Source organism: Mesocricetus auratus, unplaced genomic scaffold, assembly GCF_017639785.1.
Source record: "Mesocricetus auratus isolate SY011 unplaced genomic scaffold, BCM_Maur_2.0 Super-Scaffold_100014, whole genome shotgun sequence".
NCBI classification, from domain to species: domain Eukaryota; kingdom Metazoa; phylum Chordata; class Mammalia; order Rodentia; family Cricetidae; genus Mesocricetus; species Mesocricetus auratus.
In genome coordinates, this window is record NW_024429197.1 from 71,649,565 (window position 1) to 71,673,034 (window position 23,470).

Sequence of the window (23,470 nt, forward strand, 5' to 3'; positions counted from 1 at the left end):
TCTAGGACCTAGAAGCACAGACTCTAGGGTCTATGGTTGCTGTCAGTCACTCCTGTTGGTCCCTCTAGGATGAAAGCGGCCATAGAAAACACTTCTTTTTTAAGGGACTGTTTTCCATTAAAGCTTTATTTTAAAAAGTGGACAGCAAGCCAAGTTTGGCTTCAAATCGTGCTCTCCACACTTGCAGGTTGTCACAGTTAGTACTGATGATTTAACAAATGACCCCTAAGCTTAGAAGCTTCTTCTAGCTATTTTCTTCTGCAAACAAATTCTGGAATTTTAGTCCAGACACAAGTTAGACTCTTTAGTCTCCATGAAATGTGGTACCTCAGGTACAAACAATTCAGCTTATAGTAACTCAAATCCTCACAACAAAATGGCCTAAATTTCCCAGGCCCCAAGACAACTAAGATTCACACATGCAGCATCTTCGTGTGGCTTGACTTTCTTCTACTGTAGGGGCAACATTTAGATTTCTTACTGGAGGCTCAGGATTCCAAATGAAACATCTTAGTGAGCAGGAAGAAGGTTCATGGCTTTGTTCAACCAGACACAAGAGTCACATGGCATCTCCACTATTGTACCCTTCCGATCAAAGCATTCTCAAGCCAACTCCAAATCCTAAGTGAACCATTAATTACAGGATAGGCATTATTCCATCCTTGAAAATGTTAATAATTTAAATACATACTTCATTCATGCTTAGTACATACTATATACCAGGCACTGATTCAAGCATAGTATCTCTCTAGTGTGACTATCATCATTCACATTTGGAAGGACAGAGAGGATACTTTACATGCCTAAAGTCTTAAGTATGATTCCTTCCCAGGTACTGCTGATGTTGTGAACACTGCTGAGGGTAGCAAGGGAGAAAGACCATGGAACACTGTTTCTTTCACAAGTATTGCACATCATGATCCAGGAGGCTGGATTCCTTTTCATAACTCATAAGGTTGAACTTTGGCCCCCACCTATAGATACAGAAGTCAAAGTGGATTGGTAAAGATGCTACTTGTCCAGTAACTGGTGCAGCCCAGACTGAAAACTAGACTCATCTAATTTGCAAGTCCACGCTCTTTGCAGGAGACTGCCATGCTGGGCAATCTGGAAGGGATGACAACAGGTCTATCTGGGATGAAAATCTTTTTTTTTTTTTTTTTTTTTTTTGGTTTTTTCGAGACAGGGTTTCTTTGTGGCTTTGGAGGCTGTCCTGGAACTAGCTCTTGTAGACCAGACTGGCCTCGAACTCACAGAGATCCGCCTGCCTCTGCCTCCCAAGTGCTGGGATTAAAGGCGTGCGCCACCAATGCCCGGCTGGGATGAAAATCTTATGTCTCTAGAACATCAGGTCTACCCCACCTTCAGAAGTTATGTTGTTTCCCTTTCCTACTTGCAGAGCCTTGAGGTTGACACTCAAAGAAGAGCTGTTAGGAGGTTAGGAGTGCCTCAGATCCAGCTGCTCAAACCAGAACTGTCCTCAGAACACTAGTGTTTTCCCCACTGCCCATCATGCTGGGAAGGCAGGGAGTACAGCCCTGGCAATGGGGGGGGGGGGTGAAGGGGTGGGCGTGAGCTAATGGGAAGTTGTTTGCCAAAGCCTTGTCTGGGGAAGGAACATTTTATAAGACCAGAGCCTCTGGCCTGGAAACATCTGTTTCCCTTCAAATCAGCACACAGACTTTTGCCTCCCCAGAATGCCTAAATCATGCAGTGGCTGGGGAAGAGCAGGCGTTGGCTTTGAGACTTCAAACGCATTCTCATGCACTCTAGGGGCTGTGAGCCTGACACAGGCCTCTGGGGCTCCCTCCCTGCCTTACCCCCTGTCAGATTCCTGAGAAGCTCTCACCGCCAATTAACTTCTCAGTTTCATTCTCTCACCCCTGCTGCTAGGAGGTCTGGGGGTCTAAATGGGGCCTGCAACTGCTCCTTTTCACCCACCCACCTACCTCTAATCTCCAGGAGGGCTGCTTCCCCAGGTAGGGCTGAAATCAGAGCCTTGGAAAAAAGCAAACTAATACTAATACCAAGAGCCTTTGTTCACGGATTGCTTAGTCCATGCTGGATATCAGGCTGGCATGCTATCTACCACTTTTTTTGTAAACCAGTTCCCCTCTATGGCAAGTTTTAATGTTGTGGTTTCTGTTTTATAGGGATCAGTTGTGATAAATCGTCACACATCCAATACTTGGGGAAAGGTTTGTGAAAACCAAATTACCAACTTCCTTCTGCTATTCCTGGGACCCCTCAATCTAATCATCTTTTGTCCATTTCACAGATAGAAAAATTCATTTCCAGACAAGGGCTTTGGCTTTGGTAGCATGAGATGATGGCACTCATTCTGGCTAGTATTTCCTGATTGTTCATGTAGCAGGTGTAAGTATTTACAGAGAGCTGCTATATCTGAAAGACACAACCTCATGGATAAACAGAGAAGTTCACAGGCCCTGCATCTTTCTGGAGGGATAAGAAACAGGCTTCTTGGAAGAGATGAAGTTTGAAGAATGCTTCAAGAGCAAAGGATAAGAGTGACTCACCCAAAAGATACAACACCTGCAAAGACAAAAAGGTGGTGTCCACCTCCTGGATCAGTCAGCATTGGATACATCCTAACTGGAAAACAGCAGGAAGCTAAGATCAGCAAATAAGACTAGAGCTTCTAGCCAGGTCTTTTCCTGGGTTCAGAGACAGGGTGCAGTTGAGTAAATAAATGAACATCAACGAGCCATAGCTGAGAACGATAAATGGTTCTTGAGATGATGGTAGACTCAAGAGGATGACACTGTCCTGACACTGAAGGAGCACAGAACAATCCTTGGCATGTGAGTAGTCAGCGCAAACAAATCCCCACAAAGTTCTTTGTTTCATGGTGGATGGCCAGTGCAGAGGACCATGGTACTTTAAGGTGCTCAAGGTACCACAGCACAGTCTGTGCTGTGCTCAGACTCTGACTCTCAACCACATAGATTGATGATTTTTCCCTCTGAAACAAGCCAGCACTGGGAGGAGCAATGGTTTGAGACTAGAGCTTCCGGTTCCTAGGAGATTTGTGTCAGACTTCACTCTTAGATCTACTTCTGTTACCCTCAAAACTTTTCCAAAGCATACATAGGTCTAAGCTAGGACGCTGGCGCGGGACCGAGAGGGGCTGGGGTCTTTATCCTGAGTTTAACGACTGTGGATCCTTGTGCAATTCATGTCTCGTCTCAGTCTTGCTTTTGCCAAAAGTCTGTGAAATGTGAATTCAAAGCTACAGGATGTTGTTCAGGGTTCCCATCCACGGGCATCACCCTACTTCACAGGGAGCATAGTCCAACCAGTCAGACTGCAGATGATACTTTCCTAGTCACTGAGAAATATAAAAGTCTGACTGTGTGCTTAAGTACCCTCCCTTCCATATCAGGTTCTACCACTTTCTCCATCTCACAAGAATGCCCCAGTCCCTGCCTGAGTTTTCTAACAGATTTCAGATGTGTGTGTGGAGCACTTTTACAATTACAGCCAAGACAAGCAGAAAGCTCATGACCTTATGACTCTTGACCCAGACCCGTGAGGTTGATACCTTCCTTTTCTCTCCCATTCCCTGCCCCACCACTCTGACACGCACATCAGACAGAGTGGCCTAAGACCTCCTCTGTCTGGTACTTTTGCTGACATGTTTAGTTGCTGTGATAGCAAAAGCCAAAACTACAGGTTAAGGACCAAAGACTATACCATGATGATTATTGTCGTGACATCTCCTCAGCGTGTGCTGAGAGTCAGTGATGGTAATACAGCTTCCTAAAGAATTCCCTGCCAGCAAATGGAAAACGCAAGGTTTCTACCCACTCTCCACTCTTTAGGAAGGATTGGGGGTGGGATGGAGTACAGCTCAGAGGTGGAGCAGGTGCCAGTCATGTGTAAAACCTGGGTTCAATTGCCAGCACTGCAAAAAGGCAAAACAACCCTGTGACTATGTCTTCCCAGCACGGCACTGTTGATGACGCTTGAAAGAGCAAACAGAAGAGTCGTCAAAACATGGATGGACAATGAGAAAGAAGCCTTGAACGTCTTCTAAGTCCTTCTGCCTTGAGGCTTCCAGTGTATGACACGCACTCACTGCAGCTTCTATTTGTTCTTCAGCTGCAACGTTTCTGCTACTCATGTTCTAATAAAGCACTGCAAAAATAAGTGTTCTCGCACACATCTGTATTGTATACATGGTCTTTATAAAAAGTCTGCAACTGCAAGCCATTCTTCATGCCTCGTTCCTTGTAACCCTGGAGATAACCATGCGCCGTAACATTTTCTCCATTCCGTTGATGGGGGAAACGGCAAGTGAGGAATGAGACGCCATTTTTTCAAGTTCACTGATCTTGTACAAACATTGAGTGACTTGTGCTGTGTTAAATGATGCAAACAGCCATGCTGAGCTGCGCACTTGCAGGGCCTCCAAGCTGCTTTTGGCGTCCTACCTTCAGCAGCTTCTAGATGGAAAGGACTTACCTAATTCTTTCCAATATAGCTCTTTCCTTTTGATTTTGCAAATTGCCTAGTCTTACTCTCCAGAGTTTCTTTCTTCTTTTCTCTTTCTTCATTTTGTGAAGAAGGTTGTCTCTTGTTGTTGTTTGGGGGGGAGGGTGTTGTCTTCTATTTAGTTGGGTGTTTTATGAGACAGGGTCTTGCTATGCAACCAAGGACAGCCTCAGTGTCACAACCCAGGTTGCCTCCACAATATTATAATATGTTTGTATGTCAGCATATCTAACCTCAGAGTTTCTTCTTTATCTCATCCTTGCCCCTCTACATGGCTTTCCAGAGAACACTTAACTTTTATATCCATCAACACTGAACATGAGAGACGAGTAAGTCTACCTGTCACTGACACGGTACTAAAGTAGGCTCAAAGACATAAAGTGACTTGCCCAAAGACACAGTGCAAGGGACAGAACTTAAATGGAAATATGTCTGGTCATCTCTAAACTAGGCTTCTTTCCCAACCATCACCTTCTTCCTTTGTACTGAGAAGTTCCTATTCACTGACCCTTATACCAATGACCTTGAGACTTGAGGTCATGGAGTGTCAAAGCTAGGAGGGCCTAGCTAGATGACAAAGTCCAGCCAGTGAATGTTGGAACTGGAGGGGCATAGAGTTACTGAGAGCAAGAAGGTGTAGACTACAGCAGACAACAAGCTTGACACTTTCACTCTCAAAACCTGTGACTCTGGACATGTTGCTTATTATTTTACCTTAGCTCTCCTCTCTTGAAACAGGGAAATTATAAAGATGATTATTTTAGAACAGTTTCATAAGATTAGAAAAATCCCTGAGTTGGCACTGCCTCAGCATAGCTAGGGTTCCACAAGTGTAGCTAGTTGGAATTTTATCTGTCTGCATCCAGAAGACAGTAGTTGGCAGCAATTTCACCCATGAGTTTTAGAGTCAAACAAATTTAGGTTTTAAATTGTCAGTCCTGATAATCACTATGTGATTATGGGCAAAGTACCTTTCCTTTCTGAGTCTCAAGTATAAAATAAAGAGGGGGAAATTGTACATCTCCTTTAGAATAGAATGGTGAATTAAACTGTTTAGCTCAGTGCTTGAAGAATATTATGGTTTTAGTAAATGAAAATAAATTTGTGCAAGGAATGTATATTTATTAAGTGCCTAAAATATACAGTCAATCTGGACTGACTGTTCTAACACTTCATAGTCTTGGCACTAAGTCCATTTTCTAGCACAAGCTCAATTGGGGTGCTGAGAAAGGAGGAAAGGAAACAGGGGAAGTAGGATTCAGGCTTTTCTACATAATGAAGGGAACCCTCTATCGACTTCACACATCTGCCTGTGCTCCTGGTAGAGAAGGGTGACATGACAAAGTGTGGCCTCTTACATACACAGCCCTTCTATTCCTGCTGTGCCTGGCCTCTGTGCCTTACCTTCGCTGGAAAGTATCTTCTTCTCCTTCCTTAGACTTTGTGCAAGCTACTATGTTCAGAGACCTGGAGAGAGTCAGGGCCATAGACCTCCTTGAGGTTCTCAGGTGCTTCTCTCAAAGGAACTCTCTTCTCTAAATCCACCAGCTCTGATGGGACCAGTTCTCTCTAGCTAAGCCCTCAGGCTGAGTTGAATCCCTCCCAGGGAGCAAAGTGAGATGACAAAATGAGAAGGCTAGGCCATGCCTTGTATCTAGGATAATTTCCAAATTTCTTGTCATGGATTCCAATATCCATCCCGCTCAGTTGACTTTGTCTTGGCCACAGGAGCTGCCCATTGCTCCATCTGGTCTCTCTCTCTCCTCCGGGCCTTGCGTTCGTTTGTATGTATTCCTCTACAGTCCTTTTGCACTTACTGAGCTTGCATCGTTCTTCCCCTGATATCCCACCCATATGTTGCTTCTTCCTCGTTGTTCAGGTCAGCCAACACTTGAGTTGCTTAGAAAGGCATCCAGGGACGATGCTCTCCTCAAGGCTCACGCAGCTCACACTCCCACTCTCATGGGGTCCTGTGGCATTTTTCATCACATCTGACCTCGTTTGGTTGTGTTGTTGTAGACTTTGTTGTTCTAGCTTTTGATTAATGCTATGCTTGATCTCTTGTTCAATAAACGAGTTTCCAAAATAATTCCAAGGACACAGTTAATGCTCAGTAAGGAATTTTAAAATGAATGAACAGATGAACGAATGAACATGTAAACGAGCATATTTATCCAGCATTCTACCATTGAGGCTCACTTTTCACACCCTAGACTCAGACTGCTTGGATTCAGACCTCTAGTCTGCCTTCAATAACAATGAATTCAAGAAAAGATAAACTTCCTAAGATTCAGCATCCTCATTGTGAAAGATGGTTCATGGTATGTCTCTGTCTTTCGGGTTTGCCTAACTGCAAATTAGGAGTCTAATTGCCACGTGCCCAGCGGACGTTTAGCACTTTATATATGCTTTATAATGTTATAATTATCATTATTTTAAAAATAACTTTTCAGCCGCTTAGGCATCACTGAGATTTTGGAATATTCCTTCTGGCCATAGCTTTTTTTCTTTTCCTTCCAGCTTCCAGGCCCTCTGGAAAGTCTCACTCTGGTGTTGTCTTGCTGTGCTGCAGGTTCACTCTGTATGCTGTGGATACTCGAGGGAGGCACTCAGAGCTCAGCACAGTGACCCTAAGGACAGCTTGTCCACTGGTGGACGACAACAAAGCAGAAGGTAGGTGATTCATCTGTGCCTTCTCCGGGGAAGTTCCACGTTTTTCTGTATCTGTAAGTCACTGACCACCAGAGAGAGGCGGAGTAAGGAGTGAAAGAACTAAAGAAGCAGAAATAACATAGAATTAAATTAATCATAATAATGGAGGAACAAATTAACATGGACTACGATATCTTTGTTGGTTGTCAGACTTACTCAGCCTTTGGCAAATAATGGTGAAGATAAGGGCCTGGTATTCTAGCCTTAGAAGCTTACCAGTTTCTTTTACTTGACTCAGAGTTGACAAGTCAGTGACACCTTGAAGACTACTTAATCTTTTTACTCCCCTAGTGACATTATCTTGTCATAGCACACTGCCACTTTCAACACAGTACGAGGTAGCTTCTGAATTAACCATATACTTAGACAACATGTAATATACAGTTTCTATATCTAGATTGGCAAACTATGGTGGTAGCTACAGGTCCTATGCTATACATTGTGCAGACATTTCCCTGATGACCTGGTACAATAAATGTAGTAGAGGCGAGTCTGTACCGTTTGAAAGTTGTCATTGTTGATAGAAAGACACACACTTTTATTGATTTAGCAAACAGCTTAGTGATAATGTTTTATTTGCTAATAGATAAGAGGAGTCAATGAGCTCCTGAGAGACAAGACAAAGGGATTTGTGACGTTTTCTAGATAGTTCCAATACTGTTTTAAAACAATGGATACACTGTTGAAAAAATGGAGTAGGAAATAGTACAAATTAGGTGCTTTTCTCATTCTAAGTCCAAGTGCCTTAGAATCTCCTGAGGTCAACTCATGATAACAATGAACCAGAGACACAAATTTTGATCAGAGCCGAAAGGATGTACCATCTCTTCATGATACATTTAAATCACATTGGTTAGTGGAATTTGGATGAGTAGGAATGGCCCTGAATGGCAATATGAAGCACCTGGACTTTGTTTACAAGAATAGCAAACTTAGATCTATCAGACCTGATTGCAGAAACACATTGGGAAGACTTCAGATCTGAGACAGAAGGAAGACATTGAGAGAAGGCAAGAATTTATTTAAGCCTTAACATTTCTTTGGGGGTTCTGATAAATCCTTAGCACAGAGCTATCACCGTTAACTGTAGCCTTTGAATGTCAAATTTCTGCCAGGCCCTGTGTTGAGCACTTTGCAGTTATTTTCTAACTTAGTTCTTCCAGAGAACCCCTGGAGGAGACATCCTTATCTTTAGTTACACATATGAAAACTGAGCTCAACTAGTCAGTGACATATTTCAGATGGAATGGAGATTCTTCTATCCCCAATGACAACGCAAGTGAACCCCTACCCAGCTATGCCTGCTTTATGTGAAACATGTGTCCATCACCCCTTTTTCCTCTACTGTGAGTAATGTGCTTTTTGCTTCTCCCCTCTCAGAGATAGCAGACAAGATCTACAATCTGTACAATGGTTACACCAGTGGCAAGGAACAGCAGACTGCTTACAACACACTGATGGAGGTCTCTGCCTCCATGCTCTTCCGAGTGCAGCACCACTACAACTCTCACTATGAAAAGTTTGGTGACTTTGTGTGGAGGAGTGAGGACGAACTAGGACCCAGGTATGGATTAAGGAGTGTGAATAGAAGACCAAATGCTTTCTGCCTCTCATTAATTTTCCTGGACCTTTGTTACCTACACTGACAATAGGCTGTGTCAGATGCATCAAGGTGGGTGGTGATGAATGCAGTCATGTCAGGATAAAGTGTGAAAAGCAAGAAGAGATAGCTGCTTACTGGAAATGCGTTGGATTAGAATAACATTGTGTCTTCTTGTAGAGTGAAAACCAGTGCTATCCGCCCTTAGCAGAAAAGTTACCCTAATCACTAATAAAATTACTCAAGATACTAGAACAACAAAAATGCAACAAAAGAGGCATATTGTTCAATTCTGGAAGAGCATGAAACTGCCCTGTGAAAATATTTTCAAAAGAAGTGTCAAGGACTGAACAGGACGTTGAGTGAGTAGGGAGGTAGAAAGAATCTAGGAAGAGTTGGAGAGAAAAAAGAATTTGGTCAAAATACATCATATAAAAAATAGCTTTAAAAAAAGGCACAGCATCCTTCAACCAAGATTTTTTGAAAGCAATTTGCAGGAGGGAAGAGACTGAAGGAGGGAATCTAAACACTTTTCCAAACACGACTCTCTGCTGTTTAACATGGGGTCTGGGATGTTCTTCAATACCAATCCAAATCCTTTCCCCTGCCCCACAGGAATTCTTTCTAAACATGGGGTGGGCACTCTGTTGGGAGGCACTAAAGGATTTCTGAGCATTTGGGGCAAAAGGCTTAACAGCAGGAGAGGAGAGATCAGCAGGGGCCATGTCTTGAATGCCCTTGAAGTAGGGTCCAGGAGTTCAGATAATCTCCTTGGGGTAATGGGCTGCGTTTCAAGTGTTTTTCACAGGAGTGTGTGGACAGTATTAGCAAATCTCACAGGGAGAAGAATTCCTCTGGCTGCAGCTGGAAGCAGGGAGCACAGGAGCGAAGGCCACCAGGAGCAGCCTGTAAGGCCTTCTACAGGCTACTGAAGTAGTGGCCCCAGGGTGCCCAGGCAGTATTCTCAGACAGGCAACAGGTAGCAGTGGAGAGAAATGTGTGATTTTCTGAAATACTTAGTAGGCAGCAGTCCATGCTTTGAAAATGTCCCCCGCAGGCCAATTGTTCCCATGTCTCAGTGATCACGAAGTGGAGATCCCATGTGGTTTAAGTGAACTTCCTAGAGTTACACAGAGTTAGCTGCACGTGGTGGCTAAAGCTGCCTGGAACTCCCATGCTGAGTCGAATTTGAAGCCATTCTGGAATGCTATGAGATTTGATGAGCACTTGTTCAAAGGAGAAAAAAGAGATCTCTCCTGCAGTGGGTCTTATCTGTTCTGTTGGGACCTGGACTGCAACTTCCTTCCTTTCACATGAAAAGAGGTTTCTTTAGATAAAAGCTAAAGGAAGATTGGTCAGCAGCAGTCAAGTCTCCGATGAAAACCATGTGAGTCACTTCAGTGCCATCTTACCCATGGACACAGAAAGGCATTCAGCTTTATTGGGCTTTCCCATAGGATGCAGAGGTTTTTGGAAGAAGCAAAACCAGAGCCTCACTCTTCTCTTGATAACCTGCTAACATCCTTTATGACCCTCCAAGACATAAATCTTCCAGAAAGGCTTTCTAGCCACTCATAGAGGCAAGGCTACTCATTTATCTGGTAATGGGCAGTGATAACTAACTAACCTCCAGACACCTGGTCCCCAGACACTGTCCACTAGTCCTTACACATGTTTCCCAGCTTCTCCTTCTCCGCTCTCTTTAGACCTCTGAAAGGTGATTTGAGAATCTTCTAGTGACCCACACTGGCATGTCAGCAAGAATCAAATGAGATAGGCTGCTTTGTTCTGTCCAGCTAGTTTATAAGATGATTAGAGTAACTTAATACAGCAATATTATCTTTCTCTCTCTCTCTCTCTCTCTCTCTCTCTCTCTCTCTCTCTCTCTCTCTCCCCTCTCTCCTCTCTCATCAGTGGAATTACTTTACTAAATAAAAGTTCTGCAGAACTCCAGGTATTAACTACAATGATATGCCCTTAGATAATTTATTAATTTATTAAATTCCCATATCTTTATTGTAGGCCAACCTTGTGTTTTAATTCTTTATGTCACATTCACTAGTTGTAGTATCTTATTGGCTTCTGTGTTTCCTAATGTAACACCTCTCCTCCTTACTACAAAACAGAAAATAGTTGCTACATTATTATTTAATGGTTAATTGGATAGTGGAACAACTCTGAATATGTGTATTGATGACTATGCATTCTGATCCAGCCCACCTTCTAAATGTCTTCTGTGTGCACACCCGCTAAACCTCAAGTGTCCCTCAATTTTCTCTGTGCTCTCAAGGATACATAGATTCCATTTGGGAATAATGGTGTCCAGAACTCTAAGGTCAAAAGAATGAAGTGACCTTCTAGACATTAAAGGACTTGACTTCATTAACAGATAGATTTACAGATACATTTTATGTAATAACTTATCAGGCCCTTTGCTGAGGGAGGAAATAAGAGACTAAAGCTGCTCAGACTATGTATATAGCTTAGCACATAGAGAAGAAACTAATGTTAACAGGCAAATATAGTGGAACATGCCGCAAGAAGCATGCTATGAGGGAGAATGAAAGGATGTGTGTAGCAGAGTATCTAAACTGTTAATGTGTAGCGTGTTAAAATTCCTGTCCACTCAGTGGGCCAGGAGGAACCTCAGAGTTTGCATTTTGAACACACAGTGTTGCTTGTCTAAAAAATACCCAATAGCGACAGAATCTGAGGTGTCAGGAGGTAGAGCAGCAAATGCAGACCCAACCCCAAGGAGAATCCCTGCCAAGGAAAAAGAAGCTAATGGTTAAAACCAAAGAATGAACAGCCTGCCAGGTGCAAGGGAGTCTGGGTGTTTCCATCAGGAAAAACCCAGTGCAGACCTGAGAGCAGTGGTGAGGTAAGAGAACATACACTGTCGTCAGGAGCTATAAATATCACGGAAACAGAGAGTTCAAGGTGAGAGAGAAAAGAGGAAAAGGGAAAACTCCAGGGCTGGAGAGTTTAACTGGGGTCAGATCTTGATGGCTTTTGTGAAGTCCTATTCAGAAGTTTGTTCTTTACCCCAGAAGTTATGTAAAGGCTTTTAAAGAGCAATTTGAATAAATTTTGTTGTGCCTCTCCAGGGTGTGCAGAACCAACCTGTAAAGGAGAGGGGGCAAGACACTGGTCTGGGCCAAGAGCCCAGGGTTCATGTCCTATCTTTGCCACCAATTTAATGTAAGACCTGGGAATCAATTCTACCGGCATTCTGGACCTCATTTGTAATGCTAAAGAGCTTGACTCTAAAGTCTCTTTCAGCTGGTGAGCCAAGAACAAGAAATCCCTGAAGGTCACAGACACCAGCAAATGAAGACAACATGAATGTCATTTTACCTCTAGCCTGACATCCTGTTTCTAGGGACCCGGGATGACTGGGGAGAAAAGACCTTTTCCCAAGAGTTGACACAAGATGAACCCTGTTAGAATTTTCTTGGCCTATATAAAATCCCCAACCTCAGATATTTCAACTCCTTCCTCAGTTTGGGTTTGCATACCCCCATAAAATTTAGGGCTAAAGGGCATCTCTTACCTTGGCCTAATAAATCTATCAGGCTAGTTTTCCCCAGAGCCTGGTTCTCATGACAACTATAGGTTACTGCAAACAGCTGCTCAGAGAAGACCCGCTGACACCCAGCTGTCCCACCATAAGGTTCCTATTAGGAGACTTGAAAAGCTGAGCTCATAGGTGGCCAGGGACCAGAATTTTCTCTGCTCAGAGCATCCTTGACCACTCTTTGAGCTTCACTGTACTTTCAGTTATGTTTGGTCAAATGAAAGGGCATTGAGAGGAGAGAAAACACTTGAAAAGATCTGATTTCAGAGAAATTGTTCTGTATGAGATAGAAATGATGTATTTATTTTGTCAGCCCTTCTATGGAAGACATTGCTAACAGAACAGAGAACTATCACAGGCTTTGTTCAACCTGAGATTTTTCTCAGCCTTAAAAGACAGATGCACCAACCTCATCTGAAAAGAGCTGGCACAACCATCTTTGTACCCTTAGTAAGAGTAAGTGAATCTAGAAACACACTCTAGAGTCTTCCAGGACTGTCTTGACTTAATCAATTAACTCTTTGCCAAGTCTCATGGGCTAAGTCTAGCAGTACATCCTTCTAATGCCAGCACCCAGGAGGCTGAGACAGGGGGATTTCAAGTTGGAATCTGTCATAGGCAACAAACCACAAAGTATTGTGGTTTAAATTAGAAGTGATCTCTGTGGCTTATGCATTTGAACACTTGGTTCCTAGCTGGCAGTGCTGTGAACAGGTTCTAGAACACTGCAGAGGTACAGCCCTGCTGGAAGGAGTGGCTGCGGGAAGCAGCAGTCTTTGAAGGTTCATTGCCTCTTCCCCACTTCCTGCTCTCCCTCTCTCTTCTTCCTGTGTGTGTAGAGGTGTGGTCTCTTCGCTTACTGCTCCTGCTACCCTGCTTTCTCACCATTATGGACTCCAGGCCTCTGGAGCCTCCGGTAATTTTATCACAGCAACAGAAAATAGCTGATATACACAGAAAGGCCCCATGTTGGAGAAAAAAAGAAATGAAGAAAACAGATCCCATGCTTTCTTATGAGGAAACACAGAGGAGAACCAACCACTGTAAACATTTACACTAATGATTAACATGTTGAGATGAATATCTACTAGAAATGCTTGCGTTCTGCTAGGTCAAGAGGTTAAGGCTAAATTTTGATGGAGGTTTACTCTAGAAGTACTCCTAATGAACTACTAAGAAGCCATGAGAGCATTTCAGCACACAAGCTCAATATACGTTAGTGCATTCGTGTTATCCAAGGGGAAATACTGATATTTCACTCCAACCTAAGTATAACTTATTTGACAGTGTACAAATCATACAAATGTACACAAAATACAAAGTAGAAATTGTGTATGTATGAACATTGTCATCCCAGCCTTACTTCAGAGGTAAAATTATTGACTGGATATAACTTTCCATAGACACATGTGAATTTAGACATGGATATTTCTGGGAAAGAGGAATAGATATGAGTTTTGTGTTATCTATATGTACAACCATGTCTCCATATTTTATCTTTGCTGTGTTTACCAAATATGCACACCATCATCTGCCTACTCACATGTTAGCAATACACTGGCTGAATATTGACACAATCTAAGCGTGTTGTTAGGTGAAGCCCTGTGGTCATGGGGCTAAAAGAATGTATCCCACATCGTCCCAGTTCCCTACCATATGCCAACTAGACGTCTTTGCTCTTACAGATGAATTTGCACAAGCCACCTGACCATTTGTCTAATGCCTTCCTTAGGACCACATGATGTACTTGTGGTATTTCATTGCTTTACTGCCACTGGCTAGAAAATTGCTATGTTTTGAGAATTTAGGACTGAAAATATCTTTCTTTCTTTTTTTTTTTTTTTTTTTTTTTTTTGGTTTTACAAGACAGGGTTTCTCTGTATTGTTTTGGAGGCTGTCGGTCCAGCCCGGCCTTGAACTCACAGAGATCCGCCTGCCTCTGCCTCCCGAGGGCTGGGATTAAAGCCATGTACCACCACCGCCCGGGGAAAATATATATCAATTACTTTCTAAGCAGTAGACTGGCAATTAAGCAATAGATGAGCTCTCAAGACATGTAAATTTTTCAAGGCCAGATAACTAATGAATCAAAGCCCAGATTTAAAATACAGTCTTGCAGTGTCAAACCAGCATCCTATTCCATGTGACACGTTGTATTCCAAACTGTATACACAACTGCAAGAGGATATATGATGTTTCCAAGCAGAGAAATAAAATGTGTCAGTGACAGAGGGAAAGCCTGGCATAGATAGCTGGGAGCTTTGGGAGCCTCCTGGAAGATGACATTCCATCATGATCTTGAGGTGTGAATAGAATGTCAATGATGTGGTCCTCTTCTCTCTGGAGTGCAGTGCAGTGCTATGGTAATTGTGTCACACTAGGTTTCCTCATGAACCACTTATCTGAGGCACCTTGAATGTCATTTCCCTGTAAACCAAGGCTCCTTCCTTTCACTAAAATCACACAAACAGGCACTTCGGGAGGTAACACAGTACTAGAGATGCTTGCTGCCCAAGATAAGTTTGCAGTTTGGATCCCAGCACCCATATAGACACTGGGTAGGTGGGTGGCATGCATATAATTCTGTCATTTCTAAGGCAAGGACAAAGCACCCCCAGAGTAAATTGGTTAGCCACACTAGCCATGTCATGTGAGTTCCGGGGTCAAACTGAGAAAGTCTACCACAGTGATTATGATGGAGAGTGATTGAGGAGGTCTCTCCCTGTAAACCTACACACAAATACACATGCATATATGCACACACACACGTGTATCATACAGAGATACACATGGAACACACACACAACTGTACACATGCAGCTACACATATATGTACCACACACAAATATGTGAAACACATGTACATACCTGTATGCATACGGCTATACATACTTGTTCCATACATGTACATGGAAAACACACACATTAAAAAAATCAAAAGAAATACCCTCTCCAATTCTGGCTATAGTCAGCCAATTTTCTAGATTATACTAATGCGGTCACCTGCAGTGAGGGGGAACTCACAACCATACTGGTAGAATCACATTAATCTCAAAAGACTCTAGACCTTAGACTGCTAAAAATGACTATTACAGTGGCAATGTTAGGGTGAGGCTTTCTTTGTAACACTTGGTGCCTTGCAGCAGAGACATGAGACAGTCTCATGATTTAACACTGGCTCATTTTTACCATCGAATGAGAGTAGAACATAGACTCTGGCATTGTGAGGAGTGCTGATGCTAGGTGACCCTACACAGGTGTTGTTTCTGACATACAGTGGGAACTCGGTTACAGGTGTGTCATCCCTGCTGCTCAGCTTTCTGTTCAGTAGACTGCAGCTGCTAAAACAACACAGCTGCCTGGCTGCCTCTCCTCCACTCTCTTCCTGCTCTGAGTCCTTGACAGAAGTCCTCCAACATCTCAGTCTGACTACAGTCATTGAGATGACAGTTCTTTTGACCAGAACAGGTCTGTCTTCTCCAGCTGTGACCCAACCAAGGCAAAGTGAATGGGGACTTTGATTACTTTAATTTCCTCTTCAATTCTGGTGCATTTTTGCAGCCTTAATCTGCATGCCCTTGACTCTCCTTAACTTGGTTATTACCTAATCCAGAGACGTTTAAGATCATACAAGAGGTAGGGAGGAAAAAGAGAGGCCTGGATCAGCCGTTAATGGGGTAGTAGAGTCGCAACTAGAATGTCCATCAAAGGTTCTGGAATTCCCAGAGAACTGGTAGCCCACTCTAGCTCCTGACTCCTTTACCAGCCACCTTTCCCCATTCTTTCTGCTGACACATGACAAATGAACTTTCTTCCTTCATCTCTTGCCTGCTATCCAGGCAGACATCCATCCCAGCTCCAATGAGGGATATTTCACTCTGACCTAGGATTTCCCTCCTGGGAGTACTTGAAGCATACACGACCTTTGATTTATCGTTTTCTAAGGTTAGAGCTTGTTACCTAGCACTCATGCCTTTGGTCTCTTTCACTCATGCTTGTCTTTGGGCACCACTAATACATTGGAACCTGCTTCATTTCCAGTATCTTCTCTGTTGTCTAAATTCAAACTTCAGTGCCTGCTGCATCCTTGTTTGTGTGAGATACCTGTGGCAATCATTTTGTCTCAGCCCAACAGCATCCCCACAGATTCAGTATCCTGAATCCTGCTTTTCCAATGGGGAAACTGGGGGTAAAAGAACTGTAATGGGTTCTAAGGTAAAGTTTTTCTCCTGTTAACACCACTCCAGTGTGTGCTTAACATTTATTTAGAGCCTAACAAATACCTATGCTTTCTCATCTGCCACAATCACTATTGCCATTTCTAGTTGACAGAGACAGAAAGTTAGAATCCTGTTGAAGAATTATTTCATAATCCACACAGCTGTTAAATAATAGACCTAGGAATTGTACTGGGGATGCTAGAACTGACGACTGTGCCTTAACGCTGTACCATCAGAAATACTGGTTCTGGATTTATCCACTATTAAGAGAAGCCATTTTCCTTTAACACAATTTTCTCATACCAAAGCTCCATTTTCCTGTCTGTTCAGAAGGAGGCATTGTACAATGGAGTTCTACAATTCTTTCTAAGGAAATGGCCAGGCTTTTGGAAGCAAAGCATTTGGGCATGTTGGAAAAATAATACTCTCTCCAAACTCATTTTGTTATTTCTTGGTAATGTTTGTGACTGCCTAGATCAGCCAATGGCTCTCCATTGCCCAGAGAATAAAATCAAAATCTATGAATGTGGCAGAGGAATATCTCCATGGTTTTGTCTCTGCTGTGGCCTCTCACACATTCCCTTCACCATCCATTTTAATCAATAGCTAGTTTGTGTCTTTTATTTATCTGAAGCCTATGTTCTACCACTGACCACATATCGACCACATAGCTTTGCCATTATATGTTTGGAGAAGACTCCTCCCCTGAGCCCCTTCCCCAGTGGATGACTATGTGCTCTCCCTCTCCCTCTCCCTCTCCCTCTCTCTCTCCCTCTCTCTCTCTCTCCATATATATGTACATATATATATATATATATATATATGTCCTTATGTTTTTCCAGATCGTTATTGCTCCTCAGTCAGCCTCCTGCTATATTGATACTTAGTGTTCAGCCAGATAATGTCTATCCCTACTGTCTTATTGACAAACAATAGATAATAAGACTGTAATGGTGGTGTTAGCCATGATGGTGGTAACAGTGATGGCAGCACTGTCAGTGGCAAGAGTAATGGTAATGGCAGTGATGTTAGCAATGGTGCCCATGGCTGTGCTGGTGGTTAGAATAAAGACATTTTCTAACATATACCACATGCTTCCTATGAAGATTTTCCTAAGCCTGTTGTATAACTACACTCAGAGGTTTACATGTACTAATTAAATTAAGTCTACTACAATCCTAGGAGGTGAGCCATCTGGTGTTCTTTTCATAGCTGAGAAAACAGGACAGGTAGCTTTTCACCACCCCAGAGAAAACTCAAGCCAGTGTCCCTAAATACAATGATGGGAAAGAGCTAAGGCCCAGATGTGCCCCAGATTGGTTTTTGGGTGTTAATCTTACTTCCGATACTTGCTTTTCAAAGCTGCCACAACATTTTTAAATAAACCAGATCCCATTCAATTGCTTTCTCTTTTTAAAGTTTAGAGAGACTGAATACAGCTACGAATATGGCCTGGTAAAAATTGTACTTGTAAAACATTTCATGACTCTTTGTGCTTTTTTTTTTTTTTTTTGTAACTCCATTGGGTGGCTCTTGCATGTCAACTTTATAAATGATTATGTTGTGTCATTTCAAAAAGTTGGTTCCCCTATTTAGTCTAACAAGGGGAATCAGGTATGGATATGATCAAAATACATTATATACATGTTTGAAATTCTCAAAGAATAAATTTTAAACAAATATTTTTTTTTTGGTTTTACGAGACGGGGTTTCTCTGTTTGGGAGGCTGTCGGGCCAGCCTGGTCTCGAACTCACAGAGATCCACCTGCCTCTGCCTCCCGAGTGCTGGGATTAAAGGCGTGCACCACCAACGCCCGGCTTAAACAAATATTTTTAAAATTGGATTCAAACAGCTACATAACCAGAGATAGGATTTGTGAAGAGTTTAACATAGATGTATTATCCCTTTTTCATTTTATGTATCTTTTTATTTGTTTTTTGAGACAGAATCACATGTGTTTGAGCTGACCTCAAATTCACTGTGTAGCCAGGGGGGTGGTCTTGAGTGCCTGATTCTCCTGCTTCTGCTTTGGGGAAGCTAGGATTCCAGGCACATGCTACTCTGCTGGACGTGTACATAGCCCGGACTGAACCCAGGAATTCATGCATGCTACACACACATTCTGCCAACTGAACTGAATCCACAGCCCTCCATCATTTTTTTTAATTTTTAAAACAATATAGAGAAAGTTATTCACACTGCATAGATAAGACAAGGAAACTGAGGCAACCGTGGTGAAATGACTCGCTGACTATCACCGAGCTAACCTGTGGCTGAGCTGGGATCTAAAGCACTATTCCCCAAGACGTTGGCATTAATACTAGGAAATGGATAGTAATCCAACAGCCCCTTTCCTTCCTACTGCTTCGGTGTCTGCCACACTCCCCACCCCCACAGAACTCCGTGATTAAGGACCATGTTCCAGCTGCAAATCCCCAGGACTTTCATGCATTCCTGGATCTCTGCCTTTGCAGCCGCTGCCTGCCGCTCTTTCTCTTCTGCATCCAACAGTCAACACAAGCCCCTCCCCCCAAGAAGCTTTCTTAGACAACCATAGACTCACTTAGACACCTCTCTGTGCACTCATACGGTGCTTGCGGCGTACTCGTTGACTCGTTGCTCTTGGCTCCCGTGTCACCCTCTCCAACCTTCTGCTTTTCTCACAGAATCTATTGGATGAAAACTTGGCTTTAAAATATTCTCATCTAACAAGCATGAATTGATTTTAGGTCCTTCAGCTTCCCATACCCCCTTTTCAAAGAAAGCAAGTTTAGAGACAATAGGTAAATTTCCAAGGATGTACAACTCGTTAAAATCTGAACTGGCAGACTAGAGATAGATGGCTCAGTGGATATAAACACCACACAAGACTGGTATTCTGAGTTCAGACACCTGCAACTCACAAAAAAAAACAAAGACGGAGGTGAGGTGAGTGCTTGTAGTCCCAGAACTTCACTGGCAAGATGGGAGGAAACTGGCGAGTCTTCCAGAAGCTCTCTGACAAGCTAGACTAGTATATGCAGCATATCAGGGAAGCAACAAGAGATACTGTGGCTCCCACAAAATGAAACGTAAGGACCAATTTCCAAGATTGTCTTCTGACCTCCATGTATACACCATGGCATGTGATTATGTCACACATAAGCATGTACACAGAGAAATGTCTTATAAACACATACACACATATACAAATGAATTAAAAAATAGGAGCAGATGGACAAGAGAGGTGGCTCAGGGAGTGAGAGCACATGTTGCTCTTGCAGAGCATCTGGGTTTCATTTCCAGGACACACATGGTGACTTACAGTCATCTGTAACACCAGTTCCTGGAGATTCAATGAGCTCTCCTGACATCTCCAAGAACCACGCATGTAGGGTACCATACATACATGCAAACAAAGGAGTCATGCATATAGAGAAGAATATAAATCTAAAAAACAAACAATAAAAATAAGACTAGAATAGGAGTTCAAGCAAGGAAGAATGAGAAATATACTCCTCATGCTTCTCATAGGGGTGAGAAGCAGGCCTGTGAGGAGGGAGGCCTATGAACCATAAAATGGTGAATTCTTGGCTCCTCACAAAATATTCCACCCAAGTGGTGAACTACACAAAGAGGACTCTTTGAAAAGCACCTCATAAATCATGCCCACAAAACGTAATACACAAGTCCACTTCTCTTTCAGCCACCACACAGGTGCCTAGCATAGTCTCCAATTTGTGGGGTCTGTGTTATAAAATGCCTTCTCTCCCAGGGTCTTAAGGGGTCATGGAAAGGAGGGAGACACAGAGACAAAGAGATACAGAGATAGATTTTTCCCAGTCCCCAGGACCCCCAGGGTATCTTAAAGATGCCAGAATGCAGAGAAACGGGTTTCATGTATAGTATGATCTGGGAAACAGATCTTCCTTCTTTCTCTCAGCTTCTGTTTCTTGTCTTTGGTGGGAACAGGACAGGGTAGATAATTTGGTGGTCCTTAGGAGGTCCCTTAAAAGAATATTAGCAAACATCAGGAACAGAGTTTATTGTCCTGACAGATGTGTGGTGCTCTTTCCACCTCATGGGTTGTAGCCCCAGAATGGTGACCAACATCTGATACAACTGCTCCTATAAGAAAGAATTAATAGCAGTACTGTTAGGAAACCTTGGACTAGAGGATCTCAAACATGTCCCCTAGCTCAGACCATGTATCCAGAACTCTCTACTGCTAGAAGAAGATCCCAAGTAAGTTCCAAATGGTGACCACCACTCAGAATAACTCTTGTTTAGATAAATATTCAGTTTTACCTTGGCTCTGACATATCATCACAACGACATATTGGAAGCACACTGTTTGCCAGAGGCTGGACTTGTCTCATCAATGCTCTCAGGAGGTGTATCCAGCCAGTAGGAGTTGAGAGGTAGGATGGAGGACTGCAGAGAAGATTTGATTCATGGACATTCATTTACACTTTGATGAAAGAGAAAGCACAGGAACCTTGACCGCCAAACAGGATGACAAGCACCAAGTACATGGGAGTGACCGAAGCAGAAGGCAGACAGACAGTTGGAGAAGAGACGGATTCAAGAGATCAACTTAATGTTTAACGTTGGTCACATTATTTCATTTTTCAGAGTATGAGTTCCTTACCTCTTAAATGGGAAGGAAAAAACATTCAGGAATAATGTAAATATTTGATAGGATATAAACGTTTTTAAACATATGTGAGGTAGATATCCAATGAATACATAGCACATGGTGTCAAATTCCAGTTATTAGTTTTTGTGAATACTTTTGTCATTACTAAGATAATGTCTGTTGGTCAGAACCCAAAGGCTGATATTATTCTACAAATCACAATGCAAGCAATGCAACTGAAAAGGATAGACCCTAAGGTCATCCTTCTGGAGAAGGAGGGAAGCTTCCATCCTCAGCCAGCGCCTTGAATTTTTAAGGAGAACACCCAACACAGTCCCAGTTAACTCTTGAGTAGTTGTTTAAAGTAGCAAACTAATGTAAAAGTGGGTAATCAAATATAGCTTAGGTAAGACATCTTCCAACATATGTTGACCCTGCTTAAGTCTGCTTCTAACTTCCCCTGATTGTTTCTGTCTCCTTGTGCCCTTTAGGAAGGCACACCTGATCCTGCGGCGGTTGGAGAGGGTCAGCAGCCATTGTTCTAGTCTCTTGCGAAGCGCCTACATCCAGAGCCGTGTGGACACCATACCGTATCTCTTCTGCCGCAGTGAGGAGGTTCGGCCTGCAGGAATGGTGTGGTACAGCATCCTCAAAGATACCAAAATCACATGTGAGGAGAAGATGGTGTCCATGGCCCGAAACACGTATGGAGAGACCAAAGGCCGGTGAGGGAGGGTACTACCCTCCTTGAGTGCAGAGACGCTCTTGGGGGAGCACTGCTTCCATGGATCCTGGGACCTGGGTGGGCTGGGGGACAGCTGAGTGGCCTGGCACATGACACTTGCCAGCAAGGCCAAAGCAAACTGTTTCTCCATGGACAGACAACAGAGAACTTTGTAACCAATGGAATTATTCATTTTTCTCTTTTATTTTTTCTAAGATATTATTTGACTCTATCAAATATCTCTCCTTTTTAAACCTTTTCTTATGGATGGAAGTCATTGTGGAGGCAAGAGCTTTCAGGGGGGAACAAGCAGCTTTTCCTCTTCTTCCTCTTGCCATGGACCCCCAGAAGGAACCCTATGGAGAGACAACCTGACCACTTCCACATTAGCAAGGATGCCCTGGAACTGTTGCAGCAAGGAAGCTTGGGTCTTTAAGGCCTTCTCTCTCTCTCTCCCTTTCCTCCTCATCTTTCTTCCTCCTCTCCTCCCCTCCGCCTCCTTACCTTTTCCTCTCTCTTTCTTTCTCTTCCTTTCTCTCTCTCCCCCCCTCTCTCTTTCCTCTGTCTCCCCAGACATTACTGAGTTTGCAGGCCCACTGCTTCTTTCTGCTACCTGTGGGTCTCTACAGGACTTTCTGTGCATTAAAATTCCTATTGTCTCTCTTCTGGCTTGGGTGATATTTCTTACCAATGAAGTATGGTTGAGAGACCTTTGCCTATTCATTAAACAAACATTCATTAATGAGGAACTGTATGGAAAGTGCAGGATAAACAAAAAAAATACAGAAGTTTTCTGTCCTATAGGAACTTGCAGTCTAGTGGTTACTGTAGGGAAGAAATCTAGTATGGTTCCAGGTTGGACTGGGGATGAGTGAATGCTTTTTACAGACTTCTCTGGGTCATAAGACATGCTGGAGGAGTTAAAAAGTGCTTACTTGAAAATGCAATAGCTTATCCCAAAGAATGAGGAGGAAGAAGGCAGACATTAGTGAGAAAGGTAGGATATGGTCCAGGGAGAAGAAAAGCCGTGAGCAAGAGCAGGAAAAAAGATAAAATACAGTTCCTTAAAGATCCAAACAAGCCAATACTGAGTATAGGAAATACTGAATTTAGCATGAGTACAAATCAGGGCATTATGTACAAGATTGCAAACAACTTATCAATGCCCACACTGTGGTAGAAAATAATAGCATCTCTTCCAGTGCTTATAGCTCCCATGATCTCTGGGTGTGTGTGGAGGGGTGAGGCCTCATGAATCCCTTTTTCTCTCATGATGAAAAGGCAACAGATATACCCTTGTACAGCTCTTGTGCAGGTAACCTCTGCTGCAGCGAGCAAGGTCATGGGTGCAATGATTGTGTCATATATGGAAGAAAGGAATAAAAGAGGGCATATGAAAGGGTAAGGGAAGCCCCAAGCTCAGAATGTGTGTGTGTGTATGTGTGTGTGTGTGTGTGTGTGTGTGTGTGTGTGTGTGTGTGATTTTAAACCTAGTTTTTGAAC

General features: G+C 43.0%; 1 protein-coding gene across 4 annotated transcripts in view; it reads left to right on the forward strand.

Moving 5' to 3' along the window:
• The window catches only part of Astn2 (astrotactin 2), a 972,600-nt gene extending 949,970 nt beyond the window's left edge, over positions 1-22,630 (forward strand). For all 4 annotated transcript variants that reach the window (XM_040757328.1, XM_040757329.1, XM_040757330.1 and 1 more), the window contains 3 exons: positions 7,088-7,188; positions 8,608-8,791; positions 21,735-22,630. In XM_040757328.1, the coding sequence (XP_040613262.1) occupies positions 7,088-7,188; positions 8,608-8,791; positions 21,735-21,972 (523 nt within the window). In that variant the 3' untranslated portion in view covers positions 21,973-22,630. The remainder of the gene's footprint in view (positions 1-7,087; positions 7,189-8,607; positions 8,792-21,734) is intronic.
• The last annotated feature ends 840 nt before the right edge of the window (positions 22,631-23,470 follow it).